Source organism: Myodes glareolus, chromosome 2 (genome assembly GCF_982192425.1).
Source record: "Myodes glareolus chromosome 2, mMyoGla1.1, whole genome shotgun sequence".
NCBI lineage: Eukaryota > Metazoa > Chordata > Mammalia > Rodentia > Cricetidae > Myodes > Myodes glareolus.
The window spans coordinates 97,099,127-97,118,385 of record NC_142027.1 but is presented as its reverse complement, the minus strand read 5'-3'; the positions used below and the strand labels follow the sequence as shown (position 1 = coordinate 97,118,385).

At 45.9% G+C, this 19,259-nt stretch overlaps 1 protein-coding gene and 1 long non-coding RNA gene across 3 annotated transcripts in view; one reads left to right on the top strand and one right to left on the bottom strand.

Moving 5' to 3' along the window:
• The window catches only part of Klhl22 (kelch like family member 22), a 35,701-nt gene extending 22,863 nt beyond the window's left edge, over positions 1-12,838 (bottom strand). The window contains exons 1-2 of one of the 2 annotated variants that reach the window (XM_048452341.3): positions 12,773-12,838; positions 6,984-7,247 (exon numbers count right to left, since the gene is read on the bottom strand). In XM_048452341.3, coding sequence (XP_048308298.1) covers positions 6,984-7,210 — 227 coding nt within the window. In that variant the 5' untranslated portion in view covers positions 7,211-7,247; positions 12,773-12,838. Of the gene's footprint in view, positions 1-6,983; positions 7,248-11,597; positions 11,737-12,772 lie in introns of those variants that run through there. The other variant, XM_048452339.3, reaches the window with a different exon arrangement.
• A 2,002-nt stretch (positions 12,839-14,840) lies between these two features.
• Positions 14,841-17,867, top strand: LOC146895522 (uncharacterized). Its single transcript, XR_015000221.2, has 3 exons — positions 14,841-14,925; positions 15,048-15,219; positions 15,410-17,867. It is a non-coding gene; the product is annotated as an uncharacterized LOC146895522 (long non-coding RNA).
• Positions 17,868-19,259: the final 1,392 nt, after the last annotated feature.

Here is a 19,259-nt window from a genome sequence, read left to right as displayed (position 1 = left end):
GTCCTCTGAGATAAGAAGGAATCAGATCCCCTGGGACTGAATTACAGACAGTTATGAGCTGCCATATGGATGTTGGGAATTGAACCTAGGTCCTCTGAAAGAGCAGTCAGTGTTCTTAAGTGCTGAGCCATCTCTCTTGCCTCCTAACATACAAATTTAATGGTGACAAAGGAGGAAGACAGGCAGGTACAGCTTAGAAGCAGAGGTCTTACCTAGAATTAATATGTACAGAGCCCTAGGTGCCATTTCCAGCACAGAGTAGAAAGAAAAGAGGAGTGGGAGCAGAGGGGGGATGATAGTTGTTTGGATTGGGAAAATACTAAAATACTGAGGAGGAGCTCAAGGGAGTCTGACTTGAAAGTAACTCCCTGGAACATGTGGAAAGAGCAGGAGCAGGACGCTGGAGAAGTGAGACCTATGGGCAGAGCTGAGGGCAGCACATCTAACGCAGAAGAGTGCTTCACAGATGAGGAAGCAGGTACATAGACTCGGCTTGGATGAGCTTTCTGCTCAGTGCAGCTAACACAAAAGGAAGCAAGCAAGAGAAAGGGGGGCCAGGCTGGCAGGCAGAGCCCAGCTAGATCTCCAAGGCAGAAGAGAATGTGTACTGGAATCTCAGTGTGGTGAGACGCTGCTGGAGAGGAACTTCGACATAAAGTGGCCTAGAAAGGAGGGGCTGGAGAATGGGCTGGGGAAGCGACAGAAATAATAACATGGAAACTTCTTTTTTAATTATGAAAGCTTGGTCTTAGTTTAGACTTGTTCCCAACTAGCTCTTAAAACTTAAATTAACCAATTTATAGTCATCTACATTTTGCCATATGGTTTGTTACCTCTCTTGTCCAACCTGGTGAATCTCCCTAGCCTCCAACTCTTTCCCAGAGTTCCTATCTCTTCCTGCCTATCTACTGGGCACTCAGCTCATTATTAAACCAATCAGAAGGTGTCCTAGGCAGGTGAGGAAGGACAGAGACATATCTTCACCAAGTGTACAAAAAGATTATTCTAATGCAGAGACATTGATTAGGTATCACCAGGACCAAACAAGCTTTTATTACTGTAGGGTAAAAAGTCTGAGTTCACTTTTGAGTTTGAAAACCTACCAAACCCCACCAATCCCTGGGGCCTCAGAGCACAGGGTTGCCTCTTTGGGGAGTAAGTGCCACGCTGGGGTGGGCTTTCCAGCAATGTGGTGGCTTTTGAGGCATCCTCGCTCTGTAAAGTCTCTTGTCAGTCCTTTAGGCTTATTTCACATGATGGATATGGCACCACCCCTATGTCATACCATATCTGGTCGGATTAATTGCCACAAATGTGGATGCTGGGCCACGAAGTTAACATACATTTATGATTGAACAGTCCTATCCACCTGATCTCCTGTCACTCCCCACACTGGAGGCCAGGAACCTGGCCTCAATACTACTTACAAACATGCTAAGAGCCAGGAAATGCTGGCTCTAACTCAGTCACCATGAGAATAAATATTATTATAAATAGAATCAAAAAAATCTTATCACGTTGTTAAAAGCCATCCAATAGTCTCTCTCAACAATCTAGAATTTTGTAGTTTCCTGGTATAATCTCTCATCTATTAGAAGAGACAGGTCTTTTCAGGTGAGCTAAACTTTCTTCCATCCTTTCCTGAAGATTTCTGACTTGTAGAAATTTGGCAGGCTTTTGTTTTGTTGGGGTTTGTTTTTTGTTTCAGTCAAAATCTCTCTACATAGCTCCAGTTATGCTGGAGCTTTCTATAAAGACCAGGCTGGCCCTAGAACTCACAGATACTCACCTGCCTCAGCCTCCTAAGTGCTGGCTTTAAAGGTATACACTATCATGCTTGCCTGAGAAATTTGGTTTTGGTTTCACTCTTTTTTTTTTTTTTTTTTTTAAAGCTAACTAAAACTATGTAGTCCAGATTGGTCTCAACCTTGTGAATGCTGGGAATACAGGTATATATTACCATGCTAGCTGTCTATAGTGTAATCAAATGCATCTATTCCAATTTTTGTTACTGTTTTCTATCAAATTTAGAATGACTTTTTCCCTCTGAGATTATATTAGAAAATACTTCTCTCTATCTCCCTCTAGTTTGCTATGTAATGTTAAATACTTAAAACTCAGACTTGAGGACCAGAGAGATGGTGTAGGGGTAATGATCTGACTCATCAGGACCTGAGCCAGATCCCCAACACACGTTAAAGTTGGGCAATACAATACAGTCCTGTCACCCCAGTGATGTGGAGCAGAGCCACAGGACCCCAGGGCTCACTCGTCAGGTTCAATAAGAGACTTTTCAAAAACTGGAATAAGATGAAGAACAACAGAAGAAGTCTAAGAGGTTGACCTTTGACCTCTACATGGGTGGATACTAGCAGACACACACGACACACATTCATCAGACTGGTGGGGGTGGTGTAGCCCTAATGGAGCACCCGTCTATCATGTGCCGAGACTGCTGGGTTTGATCCTTAGCACTGCAAAACAAAACTATTGATCACTTGGCATTGCATTAACGTTTGCATAAGGTAAGTAGCAAGGGTCCAACTTCATTCTTCCAGTGGCAATGTGGCATCTATTGCCCCTTGATTTACAATGTCATTTTTATCACATGCAGTTCCTATTATTTTTGTGGTATTTCTGAACCTCCTGAATTTTTCTATAGTTCCTTCTCTTTCAACCAACAGAAACAGCTTCAAATCCTACATATTCATATTATAGCCAACAAAGGACAGGGCTAATCTTCTTTCATTACTGTTGTATCAACAATTTCCTGACAGCTGTTGGTTTTTTCAAGTTTCTAACAAATTTGTGCAATTAACCCCCAATAAATCCTCTTGGAAACATAGTAAATGTTCAGATTAATGCAGAGAGAACTAGCTCTTTGCGAGGAATACAATGGCCCTTTTCTATGTCCAGTTATGCTTGGGTTCTTTTCAGAGGCCTGGCAAGCTTCCAAAGTCCTACAGACTAAGCACAAGCTAAACTTATTTCCAGATACTCCCCATTTAGCCAGCCTCTTGCCATCTCTCTTTGCATTTTGTAGTCTGGACTTTCCAGAGCTGCTATTGCAGACTTCCCTTGCTGACTTCTCTGCTCAGACCTCAAGGCACTGGTAAGAGCAGAAATGGCAGTACCCTGAGCACTGTCTCTGTGTGGTATGCGCTCACACATAATCCCAGCTCTCCAGAAACAGAAGCTGGAGAAATGCAACCAGTTTTAAGCTAGCCTAGTCCCATACAGGAAGTTCTAGCCAACCAAAACTACATAAAAAGATTCTTTCTCCAAAAACAAACAAAACTCAATCAAATTTAAAAACAGGGCCAAGGCCATGAATGGTGGTACAGACCTTTACTCCCACACTCAGAGACAGGGGCAGGAGGAGCTCTAGAAGCTCCAGGCCAGCCTGGGCTAAACAGTGAAACCCAAGTCAAATCAAACAAAGGCAGCAGCAGATGTGGTAGTTCATACTTGCTACCCAGCACAAGTCTGAGAACACCCTGCACTGCACACTGAGTAGGCCATCTTGAGCTTAAAACCTAAGGCCCCAATACCGAAAGACAAAAATTAAAACCAGACATGGTGCTGCATGCCTATAACCCCAGAACTGAGATAATGGAGGCACAATTAAGGAGTTCAAGGACAGCCTGGGCTGGAAAAAAGAGCAGTAATAATAGTAACAGAAGAAGCTACTACATGGTCCTTTCTGGACCTAGAATGAGGGTTGTGGGAGCAGGCTCGGAGACATTTGAAGGCTATTAAGACTCGGTATCAGAAGAAATCATATAATTTAGCTTAAACTTTTCTCTCCACATCCCTTTTGGAAACAGAGTCTCAGATAACCCAGGGTGGCCTAGAGCCCGATACGTAATTGAGGATGATCTGATCCTTCTGCCTCTACTACCCACCCAAGGTACCAGCATGCCCAGTTTAATGGTACTAAGGATGAACTCAGGGTTTCATACATGCTAGGCAAACACTCCAGAGTTACAACTCAGCCCAGCTAAACTTTCTTAGGCTGAAAAGGGTACTATAGATGTGTGAGACTATCCCTAGACATACTAGAGTATTTAGAGATAAAAGTATGCAGATCAAGCCAGGTGTAGTTGTGTACACTTTTAAACCCAGCACTCAGGAGGCAGATCTCTGTGAGTCAAGCTACATAGCAAGTTCCAGGCCATCCAGAACTACATAGTAATATCCTGTCCCAAAAAGCAAAAACAAAACAAAAAGTCTTGCTGTCTGACCTTTCCTGTTAATGCTCATAAATGATAGACTCGGGCTGATGGCAAAGCGCTTGTCTTTCAGCCACTATGCAGAATCAATATATTTCAAAAATGAAAACCAGTAGGAAAAAAAATCCCCAAAGAAAAAGAACATACAAATCTTTTTTTGTTTGTTTTATTTTTATTTCTAGCAAAACCCAACAATTAAAAAATGGCTGTTTGTTTTATGAAGCATTTCCCTCTGTAGCCCAGGCTGGCCTCAAACTCATAATCCTTCTGCCTCAGCCTCCTGAGTGCTAGGATTACAGACAAGTACCACTGTACTAGGCTCAGAACAAAACATTTAATTCTTTAACATTTACCACTTTCCTGTAAATCAAAACTCAATTTATGATTTTATATATATATATACACACACACACTTAAAAGAAGCAGCTAGGGACAGAAATCAGGTTGTAATGTTGGCCTAGCATGAATGAGACCCTGGTCCATTCTCTAGCATGGCAGAAACAAAGAAATAAACAAATCCACCTAAGAAACTTAAAAGAGCCAAGAAGTGGTGCCATACACCTTTAATCTCAGCACTCAGGAGGCAGAGGCAGAGGCAGAGGCAGGCCAACAGCTACAGGACTGGAAGCTGACCTGCACCTCACCTATAGCTGCCTGAGTAGCAGGGGCAGAGCCTCACCATCACTTCTTACCCCCATTCATTCTCTCCTGAGTGCTGGAATTAAGGAGTGTGCCACCATGCCCAGCATGTGACGACTCATTTTTGGTGTCAATGTGACTAGATTAAGGATGCCTAGAGCAACACCTTTTTCTCGCAGAGACTGGCATGAACTAAATGGACTAAATGGGGAAGATCCAATCCCATCTCTTGACTTTAGACACGAGAATTCAGGTCAGGCTCTCTGGCCTTTGCACTTATACCAAACTCCTTGAACCTCACACTGAGAATTCACAGTCAGCCTTCCTGCTTCAACCATTCAGATTTGCCCTGAGTCACATCATTGGAATTCCAAATTTTTCAGCTGGGATTTCTGTCTATCTCTACAATCATAAGTCAATTTTTTCATTCTTCTCCCATATAGCTATATTGTATCAAATATTGTCATGGGGTCATGCTAGAAGCCCCAAGAAATACTAGAAGGATTACAGAGCCTATTAGAAAGGCCAAAGGCTAACGCCTGATGATTGATGGGAGGTTGCTGGGAGTGACTTTCTTACAAATCAAGTAATTGTCATCATGGGGTATTCAGCTGAACCTCTTTGTAAAAAGATTATTCCAGTTGGGCTTACTGACTGTTTACATCCCCCAGCCATGCAGGGATGGAGGGTCATGAGATCCCCACCTGAGCACCCTACCTTCTCTACCTCCCATTATATGCAACACTGCCTTAATTGTTCATGGTTCCAGGAGTATTAGCTACACTGGGGAAGCCTAGAGAGGGGTTCCATCTATGCAACTACAAGGAAGCCTCATCTCTGCTGGGTAAAGATTTTCAGGTGTTAACTGTTGGGGAAGGATCACCCACACTCCTGTAAGTAACACCTCTTCTATGCTCTGAAGAAAAACCCAATAAACTCCCTGGTTCCCCAGGGTGAAGTTCAATGAAATCATGCCCCCGTTTGTTGTTAGGACCTTAGAAGGAGTGGCATTGCTTCCATCTCCTCCTGGGAGGAATTATAAGACAGAAAGCAGTTGGCCAGGGAAAAGAGATTTTAAGCATCTCTATAGACAGATAATGTCTATACAGTGATACGTTTCTAGCTTTGGGCCTTAGCATTCAGAGCATATCAGAGGAATGGCTGTGACTTGCATAAAGCTCTTGGATGGCATTTTAATGGGGTGAGGGGTGAAGTGTCATAACGTCTTGAAAGTAGGTATGTGCATAAAAAGAGATGGAAAGTAATGTGGCAAGGATGGCAATTATGCTCATCACACATTATTCTTTCAACTTCCAAGGCTTTAAGCCCACAGTAAAGTTAAAAAGAAGCACACACTCACACGTGCACGAACACACACACGCATGCACGCACACACACATGCACCTCAAAAGCCAGGCGTGTTGGGGAGGCAGAGGGAGAGGCAGAGGCAGGCAGATGTCTGAGTTGGAGGCCAGTCTAGTCTACAGAGTGAGTTTCAAGTCATGGAAAAACCCTGTCTTAAAAAACCAAACCAAAACAAAAAACCCCAAAACATTGTAAGTCAACCTAGTCATGATCCAGTTTTGAAAAATGAGAACATGCTCTTAACACTCTTCTGGCTGATGGAGTCTCCACAGCAGACTGTGGAGAGCCTCAGAAAAAATAGAAGATCCAGCCACCTCCAGTGCCAGTAATTCCGCTTGGTAAAGCTAGGACTGCCTATTATTGGCCCTACAGAAACAGTCACAAGGGAGGGGTGCATTCCTCCTTGAGGATCTATAGGCAGTTAGTCAACAGCTGCTGAGTGAGGGGAAGACATCTTTTCTTCCTTCCTTTTTTTTTTTTTTTGTGACATTTTCTGAAGTGGTATAGACACCAGTAAGTACTCATGTCACTAAAATAACCTCTCTCCCATCTCTCCTTTAAGAGACCCTAATACACTTGTGGGTCACCAAAAACAAAACAAAGCAAAACAGTAGGCGGGCTAGGAGGGAAGAAGAAAGAGATCCCTGGGAGTGGAACAAGAGAGTAGTAAGGGGAATCTGATCCAAACACAGTACAGACATGTATGAGAGTGCCATAATGAAACAACATTAAACGTAGGCAGCTTACCTGAAGTAATCACATGATGCAGCCAGCAGAATTCGATGAGCCTCAATGTGCCTCCCCTCTACCACCAGGACAACGTCAAAGAGGATCCCACTGTCTCGCAAAGCAAGCAGGCCCCGGAGCAGGGCCTGGGAGTGCTGTGTGCTTCGATAGGTGTTGTTCACACAGTTTGAGTGGGAGGGTTGTGTTGGCAACTTGCACAGCTGGGCAAAGTCCTGCTCCTCTGCCATCCTGACAGCCACAGCAGCCCCTCACCACTGAAGTCAGCTGCAAGAAAGAAGAGGCAAGGACTGAGCATGTAGGCAGCTGGCATGCTGCCACACAGGCTGATGGCATTGCACTCAGGCACCTGCTGCAGTGACTTCCCATGATCCCAAACCTCTACTCCCGGCCTCCTCCCAGCCACGGTCCCACGTGGCCTTCTGTCTTATAACCTGGTCTCTGTACCCCCGAGGTCTTCATCCTATGGTGCCACCTTTAGCACCGCAGGAAAACAGAAGTATCCTAGGGCTAGCAGGATCACTCACAAACATAATTCCAGACACCTGGAAGGCAGAGACTGGAAGGTCACAAACTCAAGGGCAGAAAACTTAATTAAGAAGAGGACAGGGGTGTGGTTCAGCAAAGTACTTGCCTGGCATTTGATCCTGAGCACTAGACTCAGAAGAGTATTTGAGACGAGGCAGGAGAGAAAGACAGGGAAAGTAAGAGAACAGAGGAGAAGAGGAAGCCTCACTCCCACGATCAGGTTTATTTTTCACTGGCTGAGTTAAGAACTTCAGTGTAACTGACAAGACACCAAAAGATGTCCTACAGAAATTCTCCCCTTCCTGAGAAACAGCTCAAACAAGAATACTAAAACGAGCCAGATGTGGTGAGACTCAGCCTTTAATCCCACCACCCTGAGTTTGAGGCCAGCCTGGTCTACATAGCAAGCAAGCTCCAGGCCAGCCAAGGCTACCTACATGACCTTTGAGTTTATCATTAACAACAGTTCTTTCTTAACATCCCTAAAGCTAAACAATGCACCTCAGTAACACTTTACAATTTCACATTTTTTTTTCTTTCTTTTTCCTTTTTCTAAGACAGGTTTTGTCTGTGTAGTCCCAGCTGTCCTGGAACTCACTCTGTAGACCAGACTGGTCTTGAACTCAGAGATCCGCCTGCCTTTGCCTCCCAAGTGCTGGGATTAAAGGAGATGTGTACCACCACTGCCTGGCTCAAAATGATTTTTTTTTGGCGGGGGGGGGGGGTGTTTTTTGTTTTTTCGAGATAGGGTTTCTCCATAGCTTTTGGAGCCTGTTCTGGAACTAGCTCTTGTAAACCAGGTTGGCCTCAAACTCACAGAGATCCATTTGCCTCTGCCTCCTGAGTAGGTCACTTGTGGGACTAATGGTGTGTGCCACCACCACCCGGCTCAAAATGAAATTCTTTAAGAAAAATAAGTAGGCATTGGAGAGATGGCTCAGTGATTAAAAGCACTGGCTATTGCTCTTCTAGAGGATCTGGGTTCAATTTCTGGCACCCACATGGTGCCTTACGTTGTTTGTAACTCTAACACCAGGGCATCCAATGCCCTCTTTTGGCTTCCACAGGAACCAGGGCTGCACACAGTGCACAGACATACATGCAGGCAAAACACTCACACACATACAATAAAAATATATCTATTGCTGGGCGTGGTGAGGCGTGCCTTTAATCCAGCTCTTGGGAGGCAGAGGCAGGTGGAGCTCTGAGTTCAAGGCCAGCCTGGTCTCACAGAGGGAGTTTCAGGACAGCCAGGGCTACATAAAGAAATCCTGTCTTAAAAAAAATAACAAACAAACAAACAAAATCTTTGAGGGAGGAGGGCAGGACTAGAGCATTGGCTCGGTGCTTAAGAGCATGTACTGCTCTCTTCCATAGGACCAGAGTTCATTCCTATCCCACGTGTCAAGCTGCTCACAATTGTCTGTGATTCCAGCTCTAGAAGGATCTGATGTCTAGTTTCTGTGGGCACCTGTACTCATACGCACACAGACATAAACACACATATAATTAATATACATTTTTTAAATCAAGGTCATCCTCATCTGCAATGGGAATCTGAGGCTAACCTGAGCTATGTCAAAAAACAAACAAACCCCCAAAACAATAATTAAATATTACCTTCTAAAGCCAGGTATGTGACTCATGCCTTTAATCCCAGCACTAGAGAGGTAGATGCAAGCAGATCTCTGAGAATTCGAGGCCAGCCTGATCTACATATTAAGTTCCAGGACAGCTAAGGATATGTAGAGAAGATCCCATCTCAAAACCCTCTACACATACACAGAATGAACCAGAAACAACTGTGCACAGTCAGCTACTAGGGGTCAGGAAGCAACCAGTCTGGAGGTAAGATAGGGCCTGTAGCCAACCATATGTTCTTTTAGCCATTTGGTAAGCCATGAACCTTCTCCACCTCACATCACCTTACTTACCAGCTCCAGTTCCCTACCACATCTTTAATTAAAAAAAAAAAAGAAAAAAGAAAACAAAGGTCAGTGGGTAGAGACATTTGCCCTATAAGCCTGGCACCCGAGTTCAATGTCTGAAACCCACATAAATAAAGATAGAAGGAAAGGCCGGACTCCACACATACACTATGTTGCACACGCGTACACACACATACACACACAATAAAAATGAATAAGTAAGGCATAAATATTTGTTTTTATTTTGTGCACTATGTGTGTGCGTAAGCCCTCAGGGGTCAGAAGAGGGTGTCGGATCCCCTGGAATGTAGTCAGGAGCCATCAAGTGAGGTACTGGAAAAAGAACCCAGGTCCTCTGTGAGAGCAGTAAGCACTCTTAAACTACCGAACCATTTTACCAGCCCCCAAGTGTATATATTTTAAAATAAAATTAAAAAAAAAAAACACAGATGCTAACACAAAACTAGCCCCAAAAGCTTTCTTACTACTGAAGGGGCACAACTCTCCCTACCACCCACCTACGCCTCTTCTGGACTTCTGTGTTCTCAAGCCTCTGCGGCTCCCATCACAAATGCTCATCTCTCTTGCATCTGTCTCTACTGGCTCACCCACACTTTCCTTCTCCTGAACTGACTGCTTTCTCACAAGGCCCTAGAGATGACTGGAGTTGTATATTCCACCATCTATCTCTGGGTTAGGACCTCTCCATCCTGAAAACTCTGCCTATAATAAGGCTCCTCTCCTTCAATCCACTCATTTCCCCAGGACATGCATTCCCAATGGCATCTCCAGCCACGATCTCTTCTAACTGGTCTGTTTGTGTCAATCGTGCACTACATTTTCTATCCGAAACCTCCTAGCCTCAATGACTGCTCTCCCCCTTTTTCTAGACAGGGTTTCTCTGTGTAGCCCTGGCTATACTGGAACCGGCTTTGCAGACCAGGCTGGCCTTGAACTCAGAGCTCCTTCTGCCTCTGCCTCCCCAAGTGTTGGGATTAAAGACGTGAGCCACCACGCCCAGCTTCTCTTTTCCTTTTTAAGTCTATGTTTTGTAAGATCCTTCGGTCTTGACTCTTCTCCTGTATCTCACTCCATGGTCACAGTTTGGAGTCAGAGCATAGGAATGTTGTTCCAACAGATTTCCCCTATCACCTCATTCTCTCCAGGATGGACAGGAAACCAAAAATGTTCTTCTGACATCCTCCAATCAGGATCAGGTTTGTTTCTCATAATCCTATGCTGGCCATGACCTCGCTGATCACATCTACCTGGCATTTTCATACCATCTCAACAGATATGCTCTGGTGGGGAATCGATCATCTCTACCCTTGACAGCTTGTCTCACAAGCATCTCACGAGTTAGCTCCTATGACTACATCTGATAACCGCAGTCTGGGTACTTGGCTGCTACCTCCAAACCTCAGCTTCCTCAAAACCACCAGCACAAATTATGAAGTCAAGAGGGCTTTCTCATCTGTGGATGACTATGAGGACCAATTACCTTATAAGACACTTACCCCCAGCCCATCGCACGTGCAGGGATGGGGTCCCACAGCTGTCATCTGAGCAGCCTGTCTACCCTCTTGAGATGGGATGGATAGTGTCTACTTCCTAAACAACCACCACAAGAACAAGTATAGTAAAATAGGATGACTACTCTTCTGGGCAGGCAAAGTATATTTACTAAGTACAAGAAAAGAAATTTGCAGGTCGTGGTGGCATATGCCTTAAATTCCAGGACTCGGAAGACAGAGGGAGGAAGATCTCTGTGAATTTGAGGCCAGCCTGGTCTAAAGAGTGAGTTCCAGCCAGCCAAAGATACACAGAGAAATCCTGTCTCGAAAAACAAAACAAGGAAGGAAGGAAGGAAGGGAGGGAGGAAGGGGAAAGGGAAGAAAGGAAGAAAAGAACAGGAGAGAAAGAAAGAAAAGAAGAGAAAAGAAAGGAAAGTATTAATTCAGCATAACCCAGAGTGCAACAACATCCAAGGTTTCTGGAACAACCAGACATCATGGCACAGGCCTGACTCAGGAGTACTGATATGAGAGGACCACAGGTTTGAAGTCTGCCTGGAATATGTAGATATTTGTCATAAAGAAACAAAGAAAGAAGAAGGAGCTAGGGTTAGAGAAAAGAGCCAGAGCAACTAAGAGCCGCATACTTATCTAGCAGAGAACTGGAGTTTCGTTCCCAGCACCCACATAGGCGGCTCGGTTCCAGGGATCCGGACGCCCTCTGCTGGCCTCCAAGGCACCTTCACTCCTTCACGCGGGCACACATAGACACTTTTATAAAAGACAACCCATGGAGACTCTGACGACTGCAAGTCTACAATATTCCTCCGCTTTCCATTAACTTCTGTCTATAACTTCATGCCCCTCCCAGAGTCAACTGTATAAACATGTTTTACTTAAGGGATCTTATTTGATCCTGTCAAAACATCTCGTTTCCCTCCCATTGTTTGCTACTGCAAACAGTTGTGCACTAAAAATTATTTTAGAGGAATCTTCAACTCATCGTTTACTGAAAAGGCATTCTCAACTCTTTGAAGGACTCCCAATCAATATCTGTCCTCAACGCACCCCAATCTTCATCAGTGCAACGCAGGATGTGCAACAAAAGAAAACCCAGCAGTTTGAAAAGATCAGAGAAGGGAATGGGTCCTTATTCCAAGGAGGGAGTCTCCAAGGGGTGCTGACGTGCTCTGTGGCTGCTTTCCCAGGGCGCCGCAGACTAGGAGCATCTCGGAGCCCGGCCTGACCCTAGAAAGCAGCCGCGGGCAGAACAGTGGCCCCGTTGCGTCCCGCCCGGTCGGTTCGTTCGGCCTGACAGCATCTAAAATGATCTAAACTAGTACAACCCGGCGATTTTGCACGGACAGCGCGAACTCTCTGGCTTCTCTCAGCAAACACAGCCGCGGCTCAAGAGTCTGAGGTCACGGCAGGCGCGGCAGGCAGGCCCGCCCCGGCGCCTGTTGCAATCCCTGCTCTCATAGCCTCGAGGGTCGGGGACTGGCCAAAGGCCACACTCGGACCCGCGGCTGGCGACAGAGCCTGGCCCACCAGGCGGAGACGGCCACGGCCCGCCTCATCCGCGAGAAGGCCTCGGCCGCCGCACCTCGGCGCCAGGCCCGCGCCGGACGCCCGGGGGTCGCCCCGCCGAGCCCCCGCCACGTCAGGCAGTCGCCTGCGCCCGGCCCCGGCGCCCGAGGTACTTGGCCCCCATCCCCGCTCCCGCCGCCGCCGCCGACCCCGCTCCCGCTCCATTCCCCGTGTGCAGCGCGAGCTCGGCGACGCAAACTGGCCGGGCCCACACGGTACGCGCCTCGCAGCTGACCTGGTGCTGCCGCAAGCTGAGGCCGCTCTCGCAGCAGGCGGGAGGCCGGAGGCGGGGGCGGAGCTTCACCGTCACGTGGGACACCGCGCAGACGCAAGTGGACTTACAGGGAGGGGGAGGGGTCGCCGGCGGGGCGGGGCTAGTTTGAAGGACCGTTCTGGGGATTCTCTGATGCGGGGTCGCTGGTCAAGAAGTGCCACCAATGAGGTACCTTTTGGAGGTGCAGATCTGAGTCCTCCTTCTTTCCCTTTTTCCTTGCCTCATTCTTCCCCTCACTCATCTCTCATGCATAGCTTTGCTCGCTTGTCTCTTCACACCCATTCATTTGCCATCTCATTCGTTTTGCCTCCTTACACTCACTCGCGTTATTTCATGCATTCATTTACTCATCCCTCACTTTCCTTACGTCACTCCTTCCTCCTTCCCTCATTCACTTGCCCGTTTCCTCCATCATTCATTTCCTCATTTCTCCCTGCTTTACTTCATTCCCTTCATCACTTAGTTATTTCTTCACACACCACCTTTCTTGTTCCCTCCTCGCTTCTTCCTTGCCTCCATCTCTCAATCGCTCCTACCCTCGTTCATTCTGTCTTCCTTTCCTTCCTTCCTTTATTGTCCGAGTTCGTCCCTCTCTCTCTCTTATTTCCTCGCTTCCTTATTCACTGGCCCAGGCATCTCTTCCTTGTTTCATCTCTCATTCTACCTTTCTAAGGCGAACTAGACATCAGAAGGTCCCTCGCCCGATGCTCGCTGTGGAGCGTGTAGACGAGCAAAGGCTTTACAAACAAGTATTCATTTTCCTCTTTTCTGAGACTTTAGAGTAAACCTGGTTCCCAATCTCAAAACTTACCTGTTCCTACCTGTCTTAAGGAGACTTTTGGCACCCACCTTCTCTGCCTCACCTCCAGGAGGAGCGCACTCTATGAGCACATACCTATGGCAACATCCAAGAGAAGATCTGCAGAGCCTTCTTACAGATGAAACAAGTTGTGGGGTCTCACGCTGTAGTTTCAATGTAGAGAATGAAAGGAACTGTAGAGCAAAGACTGGCAAGATGAAAAAAGGGAGGGAAGAAGGAAGAAGAAAATAAGTAAAAGAAAAGCTGTTTTAGGGCCTGGAGAGATGGCTCAGAGGTTAAGAGCATTGACTGTGCTTCCAGAGGTCCTGAATTCAATTCCAGCAACCACATGGTGGCTCACAACCATCTGTGGTGAGATCTGGTGCCCTCTTCTGGCATGCAAGCATGCATGGAAGGAAATGTTGTATACATAATAAATAAATAAATCTTTAAAAAAAAAAAAGAAAAGCTGTTTTAGGTGAACCCCAATTGCTGCCCAGAGCTAGAGCTGGCCTCTAAGAAAAGAGGCACCCAACAGAGGTAGACCTACCTCTTACCCATTAAGATTCCCTGAAGCAAATGTGTTACTGAGCAGTTTCAGATAGTGGTCAAAGTACTCTAACAAGGAGATACCATCAACAAATAGATGGAGCCAACACAGAATTAGAAGGGGATACTCCCTGGTCATTTCTGACTATCTCAAAAATCCACCTAATCACCCATGAGAAAGGTCCAGAGGTAGAGAAAAGGAGACTGGGAGGAGATCTCTAAATCTGTGCTGTGAAACTAGTTTATGTAGTATGAAGTTCCCATCCCAAAAACCAACTCCTTAGATTTGAAGAGAAGATTCTCTCTCTTTCCCTTTGTAGTACAATAGTTTTCTCCAAGGCGGAAACTTTCCATCCTTTGGAGAAGCTCCTTAAGCAGGAAAGTTAAGGGAAAAGAAAGAAAGAAAGAAAAAGAAAAGGAAAGAAAAGAAAAAGAAACTTAAAATAGCTTCAGAAAGTCCCTGAAAGTGACCAAACTCAGTAGGCCCCTCCCTGCCAGGGTAAACAAAAACTGAGAGGTCGTCTCAGACAGGTGAAGCTGAGCTGCACAGGACTCTTGGGAGAAAAGCTGCAAGGTAGACTCAGACTAGACCAGCTGCCTGAACAAAGCAGAAACCAGCGGAGCTGCCTGGGAGAGGTTTAGACCACCTGAGGCTCCTGGAAAGCACACTCTCCTTCCTACAGGCTGTGCACTGGGCTCCAGGTTTCCGGTTTGTGAGCTGTCACCCATGCTGGTGGTTGATGCAGCTGTCTTTGAGTCATTTCCTGTAAGTAACCCCCAGTTGGACTTGGGTGGTACCTGTACTTGGGTCTCTCCTAGGCTCCCTCCCTGGAATGAGTAGACATGCAACATGCGTGTTGTGTCCCCAGAAAAAGTTTTGTTTCACAGCACCCTTCAAGAGCCCATTCTGACTGCCTGTGGCCATGGCGGTACGTCTCTCCTAAGGAAGCTCCTCTTTGGACCTGAAGACCAACTTCCGCTTTAGGACCCTAACCCCAATAAAGCTCTCCTGAAGGGTGACGTCCACTCTTTCTCACGAAACTTCCAATGACAAACCAAAGTAAGGGTTCCACTAAAGTCCATCCGTGTTTATGAACCAATGAGTTTTATATAGCTTACTTATAGGAGCATGGGTGGCCCCCAAAATCTGTATCACTTCAAAGTGTCACCCTGTCATCGATGATGACATCATGGAAGCTGCATCAGGAAGTCCCGGTTTCAGTTAATCTTCCACTTCTTGTATGTTCTAGAATCGCCCAAGATCACATGTTCCCAGGAAGAGGAGGGCCAGAAGGAGGAAATAGAATGCCCTGTGAGAAACCGATCGTCCTCCCCCTTTTCTAATCAGGGAGTATCACTGCCGTTATTACATCCCTAGACACGACTGTACTATCCTGCTTCTTCAGTTACCATGCTAACAGGTGTAACATGACGGGGCCAGCTTGTTGGGGTTTCTGTCTCGCCCGGTTCCCCACAACTGGCAACTCCCAAGGAAAATCACACACAAGACTCCATAAGATTATAAACTGATTGGCCCATTTGGTCAGGCTACTTATTAGCTCTTATAACTTATGTTACCCCATTATCCTTATCTACGTTACCCACATGGGCTAAGTACCTTTCTCAGTGTGACAGCTTACATGTTGCCTCTTCAGTGGTCTGCGCAGGAGTGGCTGAGGGAGCTTTCTCCTCCCTAGCCTTATCCTATTCTCATTGCCCCGCCTCTACTTCCTGTCTGGTTGACCCGCCTATACTTCCTGCCTGACCAATCAGCGTTTTATTAAAATACATGATTGACAGAATACAGATAATTCTCCCGCACCAAACAGGCAATGTCTACTCCAAAATGTCATGGCATATCCGGAGGAAAAGGCAATACTACAACAATTATCTTGTCACTCTTATTGGAGAACAACACCATCCAGAGAGTTTCAAGTGTCTGCCAAACTAGAACAGATAAAGGAAAGATGAGAGAAAACTTATTAAAGAAAATACACTGATAAGAGAGACCGAGGTACAGTGGGTGCGTTCTAAGAGAGAAAGGCACCCCTGAGAAATGGTGGGTCACAGGCCTTCTAGCTACCCCTCACTTTCCCTGCCAGAGATCAGGTCATGCCTGCTGCGATCTGTCCCCTAGGATAAAGACTTGGCAGGTGTCTGCTGTGACAGAGCACTCCAGCCTCGGTGAGAAAAGAAAGGCTACTCCCTCTTGCAACTGCAAGATACATAAATATATGTCACTGCTTAGTGCCCACCTCTCTGCCCTTCTGTGCGGGCTGGGCCAGGCCAAGTCAAGTGGTGTGGAACTTCTTGGCACCTCATGAAAACATGAAGAGTCCCTTTCTTCTAGGCCCTCTGTCATACTGATGCAGTGGCATCACCTAAGAATGCTTCTCTACAGACCTGGGCCCGCTGTCCCCTGCAGGGCCTCATCACACAGCAATACATGCTTCTGAAGGGCGATGTGAATCAGCCCCTTCCAGGAACCTGCTTCTTTTTAAGTTAAGGATGGGATTTTTTTTTTAACAGCTAAAAGAAATTCCTCAATCTTATTGTTAGGATGGAGGTTGGTTCTGGGAGGAACTGAAGACGTTACTCAATCTTCTGGAAAGAACTGATGAACAGGCCCTTGAAAATATAACATAAAAAAAAAAACAATGAATTGGCCGGCTCAAGGTCCTAAAACAGGCATAAAGATAACGGTCAGGAGATGAAGAGAATAGCAGTAGTACCTTAGATAGGCCAGCTTAGCACCCCAAAAAACAAGATATAAGGTACAAATAGATATCAGTGGTCAATACTAGCTAAGTCAGATAAAACAAACGTAAGACCCCCCTCTCCAATGGAAGCTTGTACAGAGAGCTGTGACCCTTTCTCTTAGAAAGCTTTCAACTTTAGGGTACTTCAACCTCTGTGCACACTCACGCTTCTCTGTTTTGTTATTTATATGTTGTTGTTATTTATATGTTGCCGGGCTGAAACACTAGTGACGAAGGCAGCTTATAGAAGGAAGGTTTATTTTGCCTGTGGTTCCAGAAGGACAGGAGTCTGACATGGCAAGGAAATGTGGCAGCAAGTGCCAGATATGGCAGCAAGACAGCTGAGAGCTAACATCTCAAAACACAAACAGGAAGTGGGGAGGAGGGGTACTGGAAAGGGCAAGTAGCTTTTGAAACCTAAAGCCGGCCCTGGCAATGTACTTCCTTCAACAAGACCTAAGCCTGCTCAAACAGCCTCGCCAACTGGGAACTAAAGTATTCAAATGCCCCAAAATGCAGGGGTTAGCTCATTCGAACAACCACAATCTTATATCTGATTATAATAGACTGTATTCCTGATTTAAAAAGGGGGGAGGCGGCTAACAAAAATCTTGCCCCTTTCCTAGGCTATGCAGGGAAGGGATGACAGGAGAGAGAAGAATCCCATGCCTGACAGTATACCAGAATAGACTAATGGGAGAAGACAAAAATAAATTTATGACATGCCTTTAATCCTAGCACACCTGGAGGCACAGAGAGGGAGGTTGAGACCAGCCTGGTCTACATATTGAGTCCTAAAACAGTCAAAGCTACATAAAAACAAATATAACGACCTGGAGAGATGGCTCAGGAGTTAAGAGCACTGGTTACTCTTCCAGAGGTCCTGAGTTCAATTCCCAGCAACCACATGATGTCTCACAACCACCTACAATGAGATTTTGTGCCCTCTTCTTGGTGTGTGTATAAATAATAAATAAAGAAATCTTTTTAAAAAACGTAACAACAATAATAATTGTTATCATTCATGACGTGGGTGACCCAAGGCCAGTCCCATGAGGTATACCACTGTGGGTGAGAGACAGACATATGCCATGCAGAGAGAGCTCCGGTATATAGAGCATATTTAGTGGGTGCTGGGAACAGTATAAGAGTAAGGGGCTATGGGGGGGGGGAAGAAGGGGAGAGAGAGAAGGGGCTAATAGAAGAGAAGAAATGGAAGGGAGAGAGGCAAAAGTTGCCTCTTTGGAAGGGGGGGAGTGGAAGAGGTGGAGAGAAGGCAAGACATCAGCTTGCCTCAGCAGGAAGGGAGAGATTGGGAATCAGCAAAGCTTGTCTCTTAAAGGGACAGGGTACCCAGATAACAGGCAGGCCAGCAGATTACAACATTCCACCTTTCTCTTATAATAAAAAGGTGGGAAGTTAGGCATGACATGGTGTCGGGTTCTCATGACTTCCTTCTGCTTATTTGTGGATGTCAGAGTCTTGGGGGACCTGAGAAAGTTGGCACATCCTGGGGTATCCGGTTGCTTCACTCCTGTTTAGAGTTTGTGGTGTGGAGCCGTCTAGTGTCTCTTGGACCTGGCAAGGTGTTGGCAGAGCAGAGGACAAGGTTAAGTTTAGGAAGAAAAAAAAAATTTCTTTAGGTCTGGTAATTGAAGAGGAGAATATCAGGACCAGGGAATTGGGGTGAGAGGGTATCTGACCTGTTTAAGGTGGATCCTTCAATCTGGCTCCTGGAACGCACAAGAATTCTTTGAGTTTGTAAAACACAAGTTTTAGATGTATACATTATATAAACAGCAGCAGATTTATGCCAGAATTACTGTGACAGATGTTTTTGTACAATGAAAAGTATCTTTAGAAAACGACCAGGGAGAATTTGAAATCGTGAGCTTGCAGCAGCGGTAGTCCTCATAGCCTATCCGCACTTTATTGGCGATGTTAAGGTGGTGAAAGGCAGCACGAGAGAGAAATCTGATAACTTGCATTTGTCCTCAGACATTTATAACTTGTGTTGGGTCCAGGGGGGTCGCGCAAAGATGAGAACACCACCAAGTCTAATAAACCAGAAGCAAACTTTATTCCAGAAACCAGATCCTAGGAAAACCAGAAGCAAACTTAAAAATAAAAATAAAAATAAAACACCGCGGGGCACAGAAGCTTATCAGCTAGCTGAGACCACAGCCAGAAATGGTGTTTGTTAGGCTGTGGCAAACGGCTGGTTTTTGAACCTCCTTTTTATAGCAGGGGCACCAGGCATTATCCCTGATCAAAAGAATTTTACAACCTTGTCCTGACCCTTGGGTTGGTCAGCGGAGACCCTAAAGAGGGGAATGAGTGC